This window comes from Melanerpes formicivorus, unplaced genomic scaffold (genome assembly GCF_026170545.1).
Source record: "Melanerpes formicivorus ecotype bairdi unplaced genomic scaffold, bMelFor1.0.p_v2 SCAF_22, whole genome shotgun sequence".
Lineage (NCBI taxonomy): Eukaryota > Metazoa > Chordata > Aves > Piciformes > Picidae > Melanerpes > Melanerpes formicivorus.
In genome coordinates, this window is record NW_027142374.1 from 11,931,656 (window position 1) to 11,946,712 (window position 15,057).

General features: G+C 41.2%; 1 protein-coding gene across 4 annotated transcripts in view; it reads right to left on the bottom strand.

Moving 5' to 3' along the window:
* The window catches only part of MTMR1 (myotubularin related protein 1), a 45,974-nt gene that overhangs the window by 7,874 nt on the left and 23,043 nt on the right, over positions 1–15,057 (bottom strand). For all 4 annotated transcript variants that reach the window (XM_068152187.1, XM_068152184.1, XM_068152185.1 and 1 more), the window contains 3 exons: positions 14,902–14,994; positions 9,159–9,272; positions 7,030–7,206 (listed from right to left, as the gene is read on the bottom strand). In XM_068152187.1, the coding sequence (XP_068008288.1) occupies positions 7,030–7,206; positions 9,159–9,272; positions 14,902–14,994 (384 nt within the window). The remainder of the gene's footprint in view (positions 1–7,029; positions 7,207–9,158; positions 9,273–14,901; positions 14,995–15,057) is intronic.

Consider the following 15,057-nt stretch of genomic DNA (forward strand, 5'->3'; position numbering starts at 1 on the left):
TCCCCCCCGTGATCACTCCCCTGCCTCCCCATGGTGTCAGTGAGGTTGGACAGAGCACTGGAGCAGGCTGCTCAGAGACATTGTGGAGTCTACTTCTCTAGAGATTTTCAAGACCTGCCTGGATGCATTCCTGTGTGACCAGCCCTAGGTGCTCCTGCTTTGGCAGAGGGGGTTGGACTCGATCTCGGAGGTCCCTTTCAACCTCTAACATTCTGTGCTTCTGTGATTCCTGCTAGATGAGGACTTGAGGAAAGATAAAGTTGGCAGGAGGAGGTTAATTACACCCACACAAAGTACAACTATGCTATGCCACATACTTACTACATCTAGACATAAGACAGCTTCGTTTCCTAAAAAATCCAAAGCCTTCTCTTCACAGAATTACTACACATCCCTTGCAATATTGACTTTCAGGTTTTCATTCCCAAGTAATCTTCCAGGATCCCAGAGTGCTTTTGGACAGCAAAATTTGTCAACACAAGGATAGGTACAAAAGAAATTCTAATAGCTACTCACTTACAGTAGCACCAAGTCTTAATTAGATGGATATCTACTGTGTACTACTGTACTAGCTCAAGGACAGTCATGCACATGAAAATTGTTCAACAGTGAATCTATTCTGTCTCATTCAGCAAGCATACTTTATCTATTTCAGCAACAGGGAAGAAAGGCTGCAGAGGAAAATGGTTATTTCAAATTCACTGCTTGACTTAAGACTGCCAGTTTTTAAAAACCCCTGCTCTGTGCACTGGAAAGACAACAGTATCTTTCACTTCAGCTTTTTGCTGCTCTCTGTGAAGAGCTGGAACTCTTGACAGACTCGCTTTTAAAACCTGGTTAACACCACAGGCACAGAACAAGCCATTCTCACACAATGACAACAGCAGCTTTTCAATATTAATCAACAGTTACCCACTTGCTGTAGAGGTATGCTCCTTAGAAACCAAGCAAAAAACCCTGGCCTCCTGCAAAAGCCATGACTAGCCCACAGAAATTATGAACCCTACACCATGTGGAACTAGAACAGAGGTTTTTGCAAACAGCTGCACAGCCTTCCAGACTTGGGAAACTCTACACGCCACAAGCTGATGCCATTGCTTGTTAAAACCCATGGCCTAGTTAGATTTGGACATCTGATGCACTAGAGCAATACTTTGAGTGCTTGCTTTCAAAATACGTTAGAAACTCCCCCAGATGAAGTTTATTTACACAGTAGCAGTTTCTCCTTTTCTGTGCATCTTCTCATACCCATCTTTTTTTTTTCCTTCAATACCTAGAGACCATTCCAGCACACAGTATAAGCAGTTAATCTATATCTTATTCCATAACAATTGAATGCTGAGAGGTTTATCTGCAGATCTATATTGCCTGCAGTAAACCAGACTGGAAATCTAGATTTAGACATCCAGATAGAGGGAAACGCTCAGGTACTGTAGAAACTTGCCTTGTCTCACAAGAAACTGTGTACCAAATGAAGGGATGAAATCTTAGCTAGGGCAATGCACAGCTATCTAACCCACCAGGTGATTCCTTCTCCTGCCTCATTCTTTCATGCAGAAAGTTAGACTCAACATCATGGACGACAGAGCAGCAATGCCAGGCACTTCTAGAGCCACATGATGGGTTTGTCCTGCCACAAAATGCTGGTAAATCAAATGCATAAACTTTGAAAATATTACAACCAATGTCAACATGTTCAGAGGTAAAGGCCAGGCAAGGTGACTGAAGGCAGGTATGAAGAACATGAACACCCCATGTGCCAGACTCTTAAGTTACACCCTGTTATATGTAGAATCAAGCACCTCAGTAACTATGTCTTCCACCTTATTCTCAACCATTTTCCAGTGATGATTAACATCTTATGTGTTCTTCTAAACATGCAATATTATGTGCTCCTTAACACTGAAGTTCAACTGACATCTAATCACTCAACTGTTCAACACATCAAATCCTTCTGCAATTCTGTACGCAGCATAAAAACAAACAAAGCAAGCAACACTGTAACTTACTGACCTGCCTTCCAGTCATTTCTGTGTAGGCTAAATAAACAGTTATCTATTCCTACCTTTTCAGTTTCTTTTTTCAAGCCAAGTGCTAACAGAGCTTACCTGGCTTTCCATGGAAGACTCAAAGACTGCCTTCAGCAGTAGCTGAATTGAATTTCTAGGTTATAGAGCGTGCTAGCCTTATATCCTGGATGAAAGTCCAGGGATACAAGATGTCAGGGGTTGGAAGGGACCTCCAAAGATCATTGAGTCAAACTCCCCTGCCAGAGCAAGACAATAGAAGCTAGCACAGGTCACACAGGAATGCATCCAGATAGGTCTTGAAAGTCTCCAGAGAAGACAACTCCACAACCTCTCGGGGCAGCTGGTTCCAGTGCTCTGTGACCCTCACAGTGAAGAAGTTTCTCCTCATGTTGAGGTGGAACCTCCTGTGCTGTAGTTTATATCCACACACACACACAAAGAATGAATCTGAAAAACCTAAAGGGATTCCTATGACATTATTTCTATCCCAGTGGCCAAATTCCCACAACAGAGCTTGAAAGAAAACTTCCAGGCATAGAAAAACCAAAACCAAAAACCAACCCAGAAGAAAAACCACCCCACAATTTAACCACAAGAAGTTTAAGCCCTAATGGACTGTGCAAGTTTTGTGACTAAAACACATTCTTTTCTTGCCTCTCACACAGCAAGACTCAGCTTGAACTGAAAGGAGTAGAACTGTTACTCATGTTGTGCATGTATGAACGGTAAGAATGTATTAGTTCCAAAGCACTGCCCCTGCAGAAGACACAAACAGCAGCATATTTTTTTCTGTTCTCCCCATCTTCCAGAGTTGCCCAAGCAAACATCTAACTGACATCTGGCAGACAGAACCCCTCAAGAGTCTCAAGAAAGTCTGAATGACTACACAGAAAAGGAAAAAGAGAAATGTGTATCATCAACTGCAGAAAACCAAAAGCGTGCTGTCTTATCTATTCCAGACCAGCAGGGTCATCTTAAGTCCAGTAGTAGGTACCCACAGAGTACATGCCTCTGTAAGAGAGAATGAAAGAGCTTGTCTTCCATAGGTCACATGCAAATATGCATTTTTCCAACCCAAGGAAAGGGCAAATCTGAAAAAATTCTCCACAGTCAAGAAACTCCAGTAAGATAGGGCTAAAATTTATCTCATTTTCTTGGGACAAGAAGTCAATAATGATGTAATACCTCCAAACTGAAACTAAGGAACATTTTATTTCACTTAAGAATTAGAATGACCTTGTTGAAGTGTACTTTAGCAAAAATGGAATGTACAAGAGAAGTCCATATTTAACCTAGAATTTTCCAGTGTTCACTTCCCAGACACTTGAGCTTTGAACCCTATGGGAAGAGGCTGTGTGTTACCTAATTGCATAGGATTTATTGCAATACAGATGCAATCCTAAAGTGGGGCTCTGATACAAATAAACAGCATTTAAACCACCAATTCAGCCTTCCACAAAACTTAGTTACAACTGAAGATACAGCATTATGAGGAATTTTTCCAGAAATGGGGCCACAAGGATGATCAGAGGGCTGGAGCACCTCTCCTGTGAGGACAGACTGAAGGAGTTGGGGCTGTTCAGTCTGGAGAAAAGAAGGCTCCGAGGTGACCTAATTGTGGCCTCCCAGTATCTGAACAGGGCCTACAAGAAGGCTGGGGAAGGACTTCTCAGGATATCAAGTAGTGATAGGACTAGGGGGAATGGAATGAAGCTGGAGGTGGGGAGATTCAGGCTGGATGTGAGGAGGAGGTTCTTCACCATGAGAGTGGTGAAGCCCTGGAATGGGTTGTCCAGGGAGGTGGTTGAGGCCCCGTCCCTGGAGGTGTTTAAGCCCAGGCTGGATGAGGCTCTGGCCAGCCTGATCTAGTATGAGGTGTCCCTGCCCATGGCAGGGGGGTTGGAACTGGATGATCCTTGTGGTCCCTTCCAACCCTGACTGACACTATGTTAAACTCTGTATGTCCTAGTGCAATGAAGAATATCTCAGACCTTACTATACTGTTAAAAGTCTGATGAAACACGGATATTCAATGAGTGCAACGATGCAAAACTCAATGGCTGCCTCCAGTTTGCATTCAGTAATTTTGTAATTAAAAAATAAATGTATGCTTATTTCCAATGGAAAAGTCAGTGAAGTGCAATGATTAACTTCTCTCAGCCCATGTAAAAATTCAAGCCTCACTCACTACTCAAGTTGAAATTAGAAAACCTTAAGATATTGCCTCAAACCAAAACCTGCCCGGTGAGTTTCCTCTCCCATAATACAAAGTTGGTTGAAAACAGGAAACAAACATCCATTCTGATTATATTAAAGGACTATTATTCACCTTCCCTTAAAGTCACCTACTAGACATTCTCCTTTTTGGTGAGCTCCCAGAAGACAATAAGCAATTTCTGGTTTCTGCAGCTGATAAAGCAGCACATGAGTTTGCCTTGAACTGCTATTCATCACAGAGCTCTTCATTCACATTAAGTATTTCATTTTCTCTAACTCCACTTGGTTACCAAAAGAACTACATTAAAAGGTATTCAACAACAACACCTTTTATCAGTAGGCAGCAATGCCCATTCTTCTAATAAACCCACTGATTAAGACATTTTTTCACTGAAGATAAGTGAAAACCTGCTGAGTGTCACAATGGTCACTGGGGGTTTTTCTGTCACTGAATGGGCCTGAATGTTACTGAATTGGCTAACAGTGTGAAACTAGACAACACAAATACAGAAGAAAGCAAAGTTAGTATATTGTGATTACAAAGACCATTTATTTATGTGCTTGCCTGAGTTTGTGCTTTCATAATTAGGCTGAAGAACACAACACTGCAACAAAAGAAATTCTAATTTCTGCAGCAAATATATCCAAGTAGAGGTGAAACACTTCCAAATATGTGTTACAAATATCACATAAATTCAGGCTGATGACAAGAGGAAAGTCACAATGTATCTTCACAAGACAAAGCTCATGTGGTGAAACCAAAGAGTCCAAACAGTTGTGTTAGTTGTTCAGGAAAAAAAGTGGTACTGAAGTTAAGGCAGTTACCAGCATCATCAAATTTTGTTACCTTCAGCCTGCTGATCTGAGGGACCTGTTCTCAAATACAAATGAAGAGCAATGATTCACATATGCTGGAGTGCCTGCAGAGTGCTCTCCACCAGAAGTGGACAGAGCACTCTCCACCAGAGAGGCAGCGAGCAGAGCCTGCCACTAAGTGCATGATAGCTCTGCTATTTTTTCATTATGTGATCTCTCCCTCACCCTCCTCTCTTTTGGGCAGGGACTAGCTTTTCGATGTGTTTACAAATCCTGCTCACATTCAGGGCCTACAGATCTCAATTAAATACAAGTCAGAAACTGACACTGCGGCAGTTTAGTTACACTACAGCCTTGCATAAACCACACAGATGTTTTGCAGCAAACAGGCTAACAGGAAGATGATGCTGTGCTAAAAAGCAGTTGACAAATTTACTTTAAAACCACAAAATATAAAATATACCATCTTTATTTAGCATAAACCAGGTTGGAAGAGACCTTCAAGATCATCACGTCCAGCCCATCAACCAATCCAACCCACCTAAACAACTAACCCATGGCACCAAGCACCCCATCAAGTCTCCTCCTGAACACCTCCAATGACGGCGACTCCACCACCTCCCCAGGCAGCCCATTCCAATGGGCAATCACCCTCTCTGTATAGAACTTCTTCCTAACATCCAGCCTAAACCTCCCCTGGTGCAGCCTGAGACTGTGTCCTCTTGTTCTGGTACTGGCTGCCTGGGAGAAGAGACCATCATCCGCCAGTCTACAACCTCCCTTCAGGTAGTTGTAGAGAGTGATAAGGTCACCCCTGAGTCTCCTCTTCTCCAGGCTAAGCAATCCCAGCTCCTTCAGTCTTTTCTCATAGGGCTTGTGTTGTGTTAATCTTCAAGGCTTTAACAGGTACCTAACAGTCAGAGGACTGGATCAACCACAACAGAACACGTGAGGGAAACGAAGCAGCTCAGAGGAAACACCTCAGTGAGAAAGCAGGCAAGCTGGACTTTTCCAGGACCTTAAAAGGTGTTTCTCTGACGCCTGGACTTCTACCAGTGTACTGTCCTTGAAACTTACCTTGGAACACCATCTTTTACAACAGCCTCTGATTTGTGGGTGTCTTAATGAATTTGAAACTCACATCTCATTCTGACTGCTAGAAGATGAAAGCAGCTTTTGAGCAGTCACTTAATACAGGTAATTTATCATAATATGCTTGGGGGTACCTTGGAATGTTATCTTAATAAAGAGATGGTGTAGCACCCTCAGATATATTACGGTTGTGACACAAACTGCACGTTCTTTCTTCAGACTTCTAAGCCTAAGAGCATATGGAGTATTTGAAGAGATGCAAAGATTTATCTGAATAGCAGACATTACTTGTAAGAACAAATGCTGGATGAATCAAGGAGCACATACAGGGAGTGTTTAATCTTTAGCATATCAGCTTGAAGCAGTAAAGGTCAACTGAAAACAAGCATCCACGTGATGCTGAGTTTAGAAAGCCTCCAAAATGAGTCGGTATGTAGCCCAATTCTTTCAGAAATTGCTGCTATATTTTATATCATTGTTGGTAAAGGGCAAAACATGATTAAAAACAAAAGTACGTTCAACACTACAAGGAGGTTAAGGCAATAAAAGTATTAAAAAGCCTTACACAGTATTAGAGAAGCGTTACAAAAGTCATCTTCTGACAACAAAACCTGTTAATCTGTTACCTTTCACAAGCCAATACAGTGATGCTGTGACTCCCTATTCTAGTGGTGAAAACATCATTTTACCAAGTTTGAACTCATCCCACATCTCCTTGGAGAAAATCACCTTCTACTTAGCAGCTGAAATACATGCAGCAGATGAGCACTTTGGAAATCAAGTGCTGCATTTGACACTATGAAAAAGAGAGATTTTTTTCCCCCCCATCTCTGTGCTTTTCATTTAAACAAAAAAGCCACGCAAAAGCTCATACCTGAGGCCGCATCCTTGGGTTCCACCTGACGTAGTAGTTCACCCACAGCTCCAAATGGTTCAGACTGGCAACAGGATACAGGACATGGTTTTCATAGTTTACGTAGAAAGGATTTGTGAACTCATCTAACTGGCTGTTTATATAGGACCACAGCGACACAGTCTTTGTGCTTACCTCCTAATAAAACAGAATAATATTCATTATATGGATTGCAAAACCTTACTGTGAGGTTGATTTCTACATGTTAGTAATTTTCCCTGTCAAATTTAGCTTGCCTATTAGAAAATGGCAAGAACTCTGAGAACGCCCCCAGTAGCTGATCATTGAACAGCTTTAAGTCTTTAGCAAAACAGCTGAACACTTATTCTGGTCCAGTAGGGGAGATCCAAGAATGTCATTTTCAGAGACACTAAGCTCTAGTTGAGAAAGTGAAAGCTGTATTGCTCATAATTTATAGGAATGTTTACAGCTACTTAAATACCAGGTTACCCACTGACCAACATAAAAACAAAACTAGCTTTGACAAGAAAATCAGGGAAGAGATACATGGTTCAGAAGGTCCAAAACCAGCATCGGTGAAAAATATTTATTCAGTTCTTCCACTCATGCTATTTGCTCCTATCAATTGATACTATGCTTTAAAATATCTGTTTTATTTGCATTTCTGCAAATTGTATCATTCTAAATGCAATCAGCATGATCACGGTTACGTCAAAGATTGGAAAGCTAAACTTACAGCAGATTCATGCTGCAATTTTACCCTCCTTCAGTGCTGTAAAGCATGTGTTTCTACTACTGCTGTATCTTAAATTGCTATTCTTTATTGAGAATTGCATCTGACTATTCATTTATGAAAGAAAGCTGCCTGGAAACCCTGCATTTGCTGAGAACACGTTATTCAGCTCCATCTTGTGGTATTCACATGCAACTTTTCTCTGCAGAAGCAGTAGAAAGAAACGACAATAAAAAAAAGTCCAAAACTACATATGGCAAGGGATTGCTGCTTGCTTTAAAAAAATACTGAGGCTGAGGGAGCTGGGGTTGCTTAGCCTGGAGAAGAGGAGGCTCAGAGGAGACCTTATTGCTGTCTACAATGACCTGAAGGGAGGCTGTAGCCAGGTGGGGGTTGGTATCTTCTCCCAGGCAACCAGCACCAGAACAAGAGGACGCAGTCTCAAGCTGTGCCAGGGGAGATTTAGGCTGGATGTTAGGAAGACATTTTTCACAGAAGGAGTGACTGGCCATTGGAATGGGCTGCCCAGGTTGGTGGCGGAGTCACCATCACTGGAGGTGTTTAGGAAGAGACTGGATGGGGTGCTTGGTGCCACGGTTTAGTGGATTAGATGGTGCTGGGTGATAGGTTGGACTCGATGATCTCAAAGGTCTTTCCAACCTGGTTAATTCTATTCTGCATTATATAAAATATTTAAACCAACAAAGCTGAAAGTAAGCAAAAGTGTACTTAGAATATTAACATGCATTTGATTTTTTTTTCCCAAACTGGAATTATTCCATGAAGTCCTAACTACATTTATTTAGGTATTTTAAACACCAACTGCATGTTCTATGCAATTATGTTCTAGTGTGACTTTCAAAGTCATCCACAGCTATTCCTTCAGAAATAACAGAAGAAATGCTAATGTAATTTGATAATGATGATTTAAAGTTGCACACATTGTCTAGAAATATCTGAAAGAGGACACTCTAAAACCCTCAAACCCCTGAACAGGTAACAGCAAAATAAGATTGAACATTAGTAAAAACATCTTTACTGTGAGAGGGGTGAGGTGCTAGAACAGACTGTCAGGGAGGTGATGGAGTCTCCATCCCTGGAAGTGTTCAAGAAGCGTGTACATCTGGATCTTCAGGACATGGTTTAGAGGTCATGGTTGTGGTTGGACTCAATGATCTTAAAGGTCTTTTCCAACCTTAGTGATTCTATGATTCTAAGAGTGTAATTTCATTTAATAGCAAGGTATCTCTCATACCACGAAATTTCCTGTGTTGTCTTTTAAGACTATGTCACAAACACATCCAAAACCACAGCTCGCATGTTCTCAGGTCTTGCATTTTAAGCATTTTCATACCAAATCCATAAATTGAGAATGGGCCTTACACTGCTGATTTACCTCTTTTAATCTCTCTTTTTCACAGTTGCATAAGAAAGTCCCAAAGAGACAGCTGTAAAGGTGATCCAGAATGGTGATCAAAAATAACTCGTTGAATTCAAAGGCTGCAGGAAACTGAAAAAAAATTGGCATGTAACTTGAAATTTCATTTTAAGCAGTGTAGAAAGGACAAAACTCAACATAAGAAATAATAAAAAGATACAGGCAAGACTTTTTTTTCCCTTATTTAGTAATTATTCCATTGCAGTAATACATTTCACCTACATACTTCTTAATAAACACTCCTGAGAGACAAACCTTACATTCGTTATGCGAGTATAGTGGAATACAAACATAGAAACATTAGCTAGCATGGCACTGGTGACACAAAATAATCCATTTTAAGGAGCTCTAACAAACCCAAGCTGTTTCCAATGCATGCTTTAATTCTCTTGTTATAGGCTAAGAAATTATTTTATATCCTATTCTACCATGCAGTGAATGGGATAACAATGACTACTGCACATACAGTGTGCTTAACAAACATTTCAAATGGTTCTTTCACTTCCTACCCAAGTAAGTTACTTTTTCCTCTACTTCACCCCTGGAGTTACCACCAACTACATACAATAAGCCTTTAATCCTCCTTCTTTTGTATTGAAAAGTAAATCCTGTACTTCTGAAGTGAAAGAACTGTTACTGCACTGAGCACCACTAGGTGCTTTATTCACAAGCCGAAGTTACCGGATACATTTTAGGACAAAAAGAGTTAGAAATTTGGAAACACTCAAAGTGTTTAATATATATCTTAATCTGTCATGCTCTAAAAAATCATAAAAGGAAGAAATTAGTGCAGACCACATGGGCTGCTGCTACCTATTCAGATGGAATCAAATTTTATTATAGGACTACATATGGCAACTGCTTGATGTGTCAAAATAACTTCATGTTCAGTATGACAAGGGTCTCAAACACAAACGCAGAATGATAAACATTTAAGAGAAACAAAATATTAAAAGACTAAAGGAAAATCCAAGAAGTAGCATTTCTCTCATTACCATGAAAGAAAATGTTGTAAGAGACTAATTTTTAAGGTCAGGCTGGATGTGGCTCTGGGCAACCTGATCGGGTGCAAGGTGTCCCTGCCCGTGGCAGGGGAGTTGGAACTAGACGATCCTTGAGGTCCTTTCCAACCCTAACAATTCTATGATTCTATGGTTCTATAATTTTCAGAAGAAATAAAACAAATTCTGTTCATTCCCACTAAAGGAGTAAATCCTTCCAGAAGTCTAACATGCAAAGTTACAGATTCATACAGAAGAATTTCCTGCTACACTGCAAAATCTCAAACCAGCATTTCAGATCCAAAGAAAACAGCAGACTGGTTTCTGTTGTGTGCCACTGAAGAGCACTGAACACCTTGGCAGGAGTGACTCCACAGCTACTTTAAATAACAACAAAAAAAACAGAAAAAGAAAAGATTACAAGTATGGCTAGAAGGAATAATGCAGCAACTGGGACTGTGGATGAGCTAGCTGATCCAGAAATTCCTCCTCGGTGTCATCTGTGATTTATGAAGGGCAAATGTTTATTCATGTTGAAGGTAAAGAGTTGAGTAACACACAATGAGTGTGCTTGTATTAAACTCAGAAAGATCTAAGTTTTAAGCAATGTTCTTCTAAAATAAATTGATTTACATCAAACACCACAAAACCAATCTCTTTCAAGACTTCAAGCTAAGCTATACCAACTTTCAACTGAAAACTCTGAGAAAGGAAACTATCATTATGCCTGACAAAACAAAGGAGAGCCTTCCTTCTTCTGACTCCTGTATGGACTACACACTGTCCAACAGCACAGTATGCTCACACTGGGGCTTCTCTCTCAAATCACTGGTTTGTTTTCAAACCCCTAGCCATTTGTTTTCAGAAGAGGTACAGGAACTTATGATTATCAGGTTCTCTTTTTCAGTCATGTTCAAAAGTTATCATTTACAGCACTTCCTCCTCTCCAGGAAATCATGCCAAAACTCAATTACAATACAAAGATGTTAACAACACAGCTATGATTTTTAAGAAGCATGAAGATAACTGCTGGTGTGCTGAATCAAGACAGGAGAAGACTCATAGGTCTCAGACCTCAATCTCCTGCACCCATTCCAAAGCAGGAATTGGACAGAACAAAAAGAGTTTGCAAAAGATCAAAATCGTATTTGGAAACAACTTTGAAGACAAAGCCTCTCCTAAAGGGACTCTCTTTAACTGAAAGCACTTAATGAGCCTTGTCACATCAGGGCTCTGTGTTGTGATGGGTCCATACTAATCAGATAGATGCCGACATGGCTGCTATTCCAATCCAGTGAAGCATATTCAAAATTCCATACATCAGTGGTTGCACTCCAACTAATTTATTAATAAGTGATAGCACTTTATTGAAACCCTGTCTTTGGATACAAGAGTTGTACTGTTGGAGCTGATGTATCAAGACTGTAAAGCTTCTATTACTGCTGCTGAAAAATCACTGACCTAAAAATGCTTTCCTCTGTAGTTCCAAGCCCATTAGTGTCTGTTTGAAGATTCAGGTGGAAAAATTCCCCAAATGAAAATTTACTTCTTGTCAAATCCACTAATTGTGAGAGAACACACAGGTCATTAAAATCTCCTACTTGATGCTGCTGGAGTTGTTGGGGGTTTTTGTAAGGGAGGTATTTAAAAGAGGAACTCTCTCATTTAAAAGCCTGATGATGTCTAGTGGCATTTGATTCAAAGACAGGCAAAATGAACTTGCTTTGTAATCAATGAATTTCTTTTGCACTATAGTTAACATTTAAAGGTGAAAAACTTTGCAAAATAGTTTTTAGGATTGTGAAACTGAACTGAATTGGGTTAACTGAATGTTAGATTTCCTAATGGTACACTACTGAAACCCATGAAAAATGCATCTCTGACAACAGATGACAGCCAGTAGCAAACAGGATGCAACTTTCTAACTCTAAACATAACTTCCTCCTGTGTGGGCACTGTGCATGAAAGGTAGAGAGCTACACCTGAGCTGTAATGCTACATGCAGGCTTTACAGCTTTGTTCCATTTTTGACAGGGCATCAGTATGTCATCAGATCACATGTGGCCTTTCCAATTTGACAATTACTACTCAAAATGCACAGAATTTACTAACAGAGAAAGGAAATCACATTGCCATATGCTTTCTATTAAAATCTGGTATCAATGTACTTCTCTCAAGTTCTTTATTACTCTGTGTGTCACAAAGACGATAAAAAAAGGGAAAATATAAGGCTGTCAAGGATTAAGTTTCATTGTCTGAAGCTGCCTGGAAGTTTGTATCATAGTGGGAAGTTACAAGATTCTCTCACTGCAGCAATTGGCTGTTTTAAGAACATAATTTTCAGAACTCAGAAAAGAAAATGTGCTTGTTTTGAGTCCCTGCCCAAACCCAAGCCCTTACACTCTCCCGCAGTCATTAACACTTATTTGAGCGTTGGAACGTTTCACATATGTTTACCATGGATTCTACAGAATGAAACTAGCACTGCTGCACAAGCCAGAGAGAAAATACAATCCTGGTTTCCATAGGTCCATGTCAAGGTAATCCTGATTTTCACATCTATTCTCTAGGTTTTGAAGTCAACTGAAAAATAAAAATAAGCACAGGAGAACTCTCCAGGAATGAGATTTTCTTTCTGTTTTTTTCCTGCTGTAACACCAGTGATTTTTCAAAGCCACTGCAGTACATGCACTTCAGAAGTATCTGAAAGCAGGTTTTGAACAGATGTGGTATTGGCAGAATGTTTCATAGATTTCTCCCCACCCCTCAAAAGAAAGGGGGGAGTGGGGAGGGAGTTAACTAGAGGGATCTAAACTGTTTATAGCAAGAAATAGGAGGCAGCAAGGGAGATCACAAAAATAGAAGAGGCTGCTCTCAATTAAGGATGTCCCCAGAGGACTTTTGTTCCTTCCAGGTGTTTAGAACTGCTTCTCTTTGCTATTGTTATTAGCTTTCCTCTGAGAGAGGGACAGAATTTTTCATTTATTTTCTCAAGCCATGCTAAAGAACACGTTAATGTGAAACAAGCTACAAGGAAAGAGAAAGTCTTCAAGAGACTCTGGACAAGGGCCCAGTATTACAGCAGGGAACTTTCATAAAGCACCAAAGATGACTGCTTCAAATACAAGTTTTGGAAACTATGATCTAAGTTTTTAAGAATCACGTTCAGAACAAGAAGAATAAGGCAAGAGATCTGGGAATGCTAACCAGGCTGTTACCCTCCCCTCTTCAAAGGAAATCACACACTATACAGGCTTCAGTATAATAGCTTTTGCTGTAAGAGCACAGAGCTAGGCTAGGTTTTAAGAAGGAAAAACAAAAGAGAGAGAGAGGGAGAAAAAGGTGGGGAAAGGGGGGGAAAAGGTGGGGAAAAGGGGGAAAAAGGGGGGAAAAGGGGGGGAAAAGGGGGGAAAAGGGGGGAAAAGGGGGGAAAAGGGGGGAAAAGGGGGGAAAAGGGGGGAAAAGGGGGGAAAAGGGGGGAAAAGGGGGGAAAAGGGGGGGAAGGGGGGGAAGGGGGGGAAAGTGGGGAAAGTGGGGGAAAGTGGGGAAAGGGGGGGAAAGGGGGGGAAAGGGGGGAAAGGGGGGGAAAGGGGGGGAAAGGGGGGGAAAGGGGGGAAAGGGGGGAAAGGGGGGAAAGGGGGGGAAAGGGGGGGAAAGGGGGGGAAAGGGGGGGAAAGGGGGGGAAAGGGGGGGAAAGGGGGGGAAAGGGGGGAAAGGGGGGAAAAGGGGGGAAAGGGGGGAAAGGGGGGAAAGGGGGGAAAGGGGGAAAAGGGGGAAAAGGGGGGAAAAGGGGGGAAAAGGGGGGAAAAGGGGGGAAAAGGGGGGAAAAGGGGGGAAAAGGGGGGAAAAGGGGGGAAAAGGGGGGAAAAGGGGGGGAAAAGGGGGGAAAAGGGGGGAAAAGGGGGGAAAAGGGGGGAAAAGGGGGGAAAAGGGGGGAAAAGGGGGGAAAAGGGGGGAAAAGGGGGGAAAAGCACTTCTAATTTACTTGGAAATAAACCCTTCACATGGACAACTTATTTCAGTAACACCATTAAAGAAGAGCAATATGCTGCTGTTTGATGTCCTTTAAACAGTTTATGCTCATGGAGGTACAAACAAGGAAAATCCAGGCTAAAGCTGTTCTATAGTTTAACATATTAAGATTTTTTTCAAATTGTGTTATTCTGATACCTTAAACATTACCAATTTCAAAGGTCTCCCCTGAGCCAGAGGTAAAAGAAACACAAGAAAAATGTATCTGGTAATATGTTTGTATTATTATATGCTAGAAATGCTGCTCTTGTATGCATAACTATGCCAACATCAACTTATATTTCAAATTTCAGACATATGCAGGAGAACCCTCTCCTCCCCTCAGTTCACAATCAGCCCAAATTTTTGCTTAAGGACAATAAAAATCCATACACGTTTACTCTACCAGTGAATACGCAATGCCAATAATTTAACTCATCAATAACCCTCGTTTATGTCAACAGACAATTCTTTTGAAACCCAGCTTAAGCAAAAAAGGATTACTAGTGTCTCGGTTTCAAGTCAACACATCTAGCTCCTTGTACCTCTCTTTTGAGCAAAAACTTTCCCTATGTGCACAGTGCGGTGACAGCGCAACCAACAAGCTACTGCTCTGCAAATGTATCTCCTGCATGACTTATGTATCCAAGACTGAGACCCTCACAGAAACACACTTTTAAGCATCTTACCTGCTTTGTCATCTGCCAAACACAGTCGATGAACTGAAGGAAAATGGGAGATCTGTCTGCATCAGCATGATCATCATCTCCATGTCCGACTCGCTGGAAGTCAAACCAAACTTTTCATTTCAGTCTAGTTTACAGTACCACTCCAACAATTCAAAC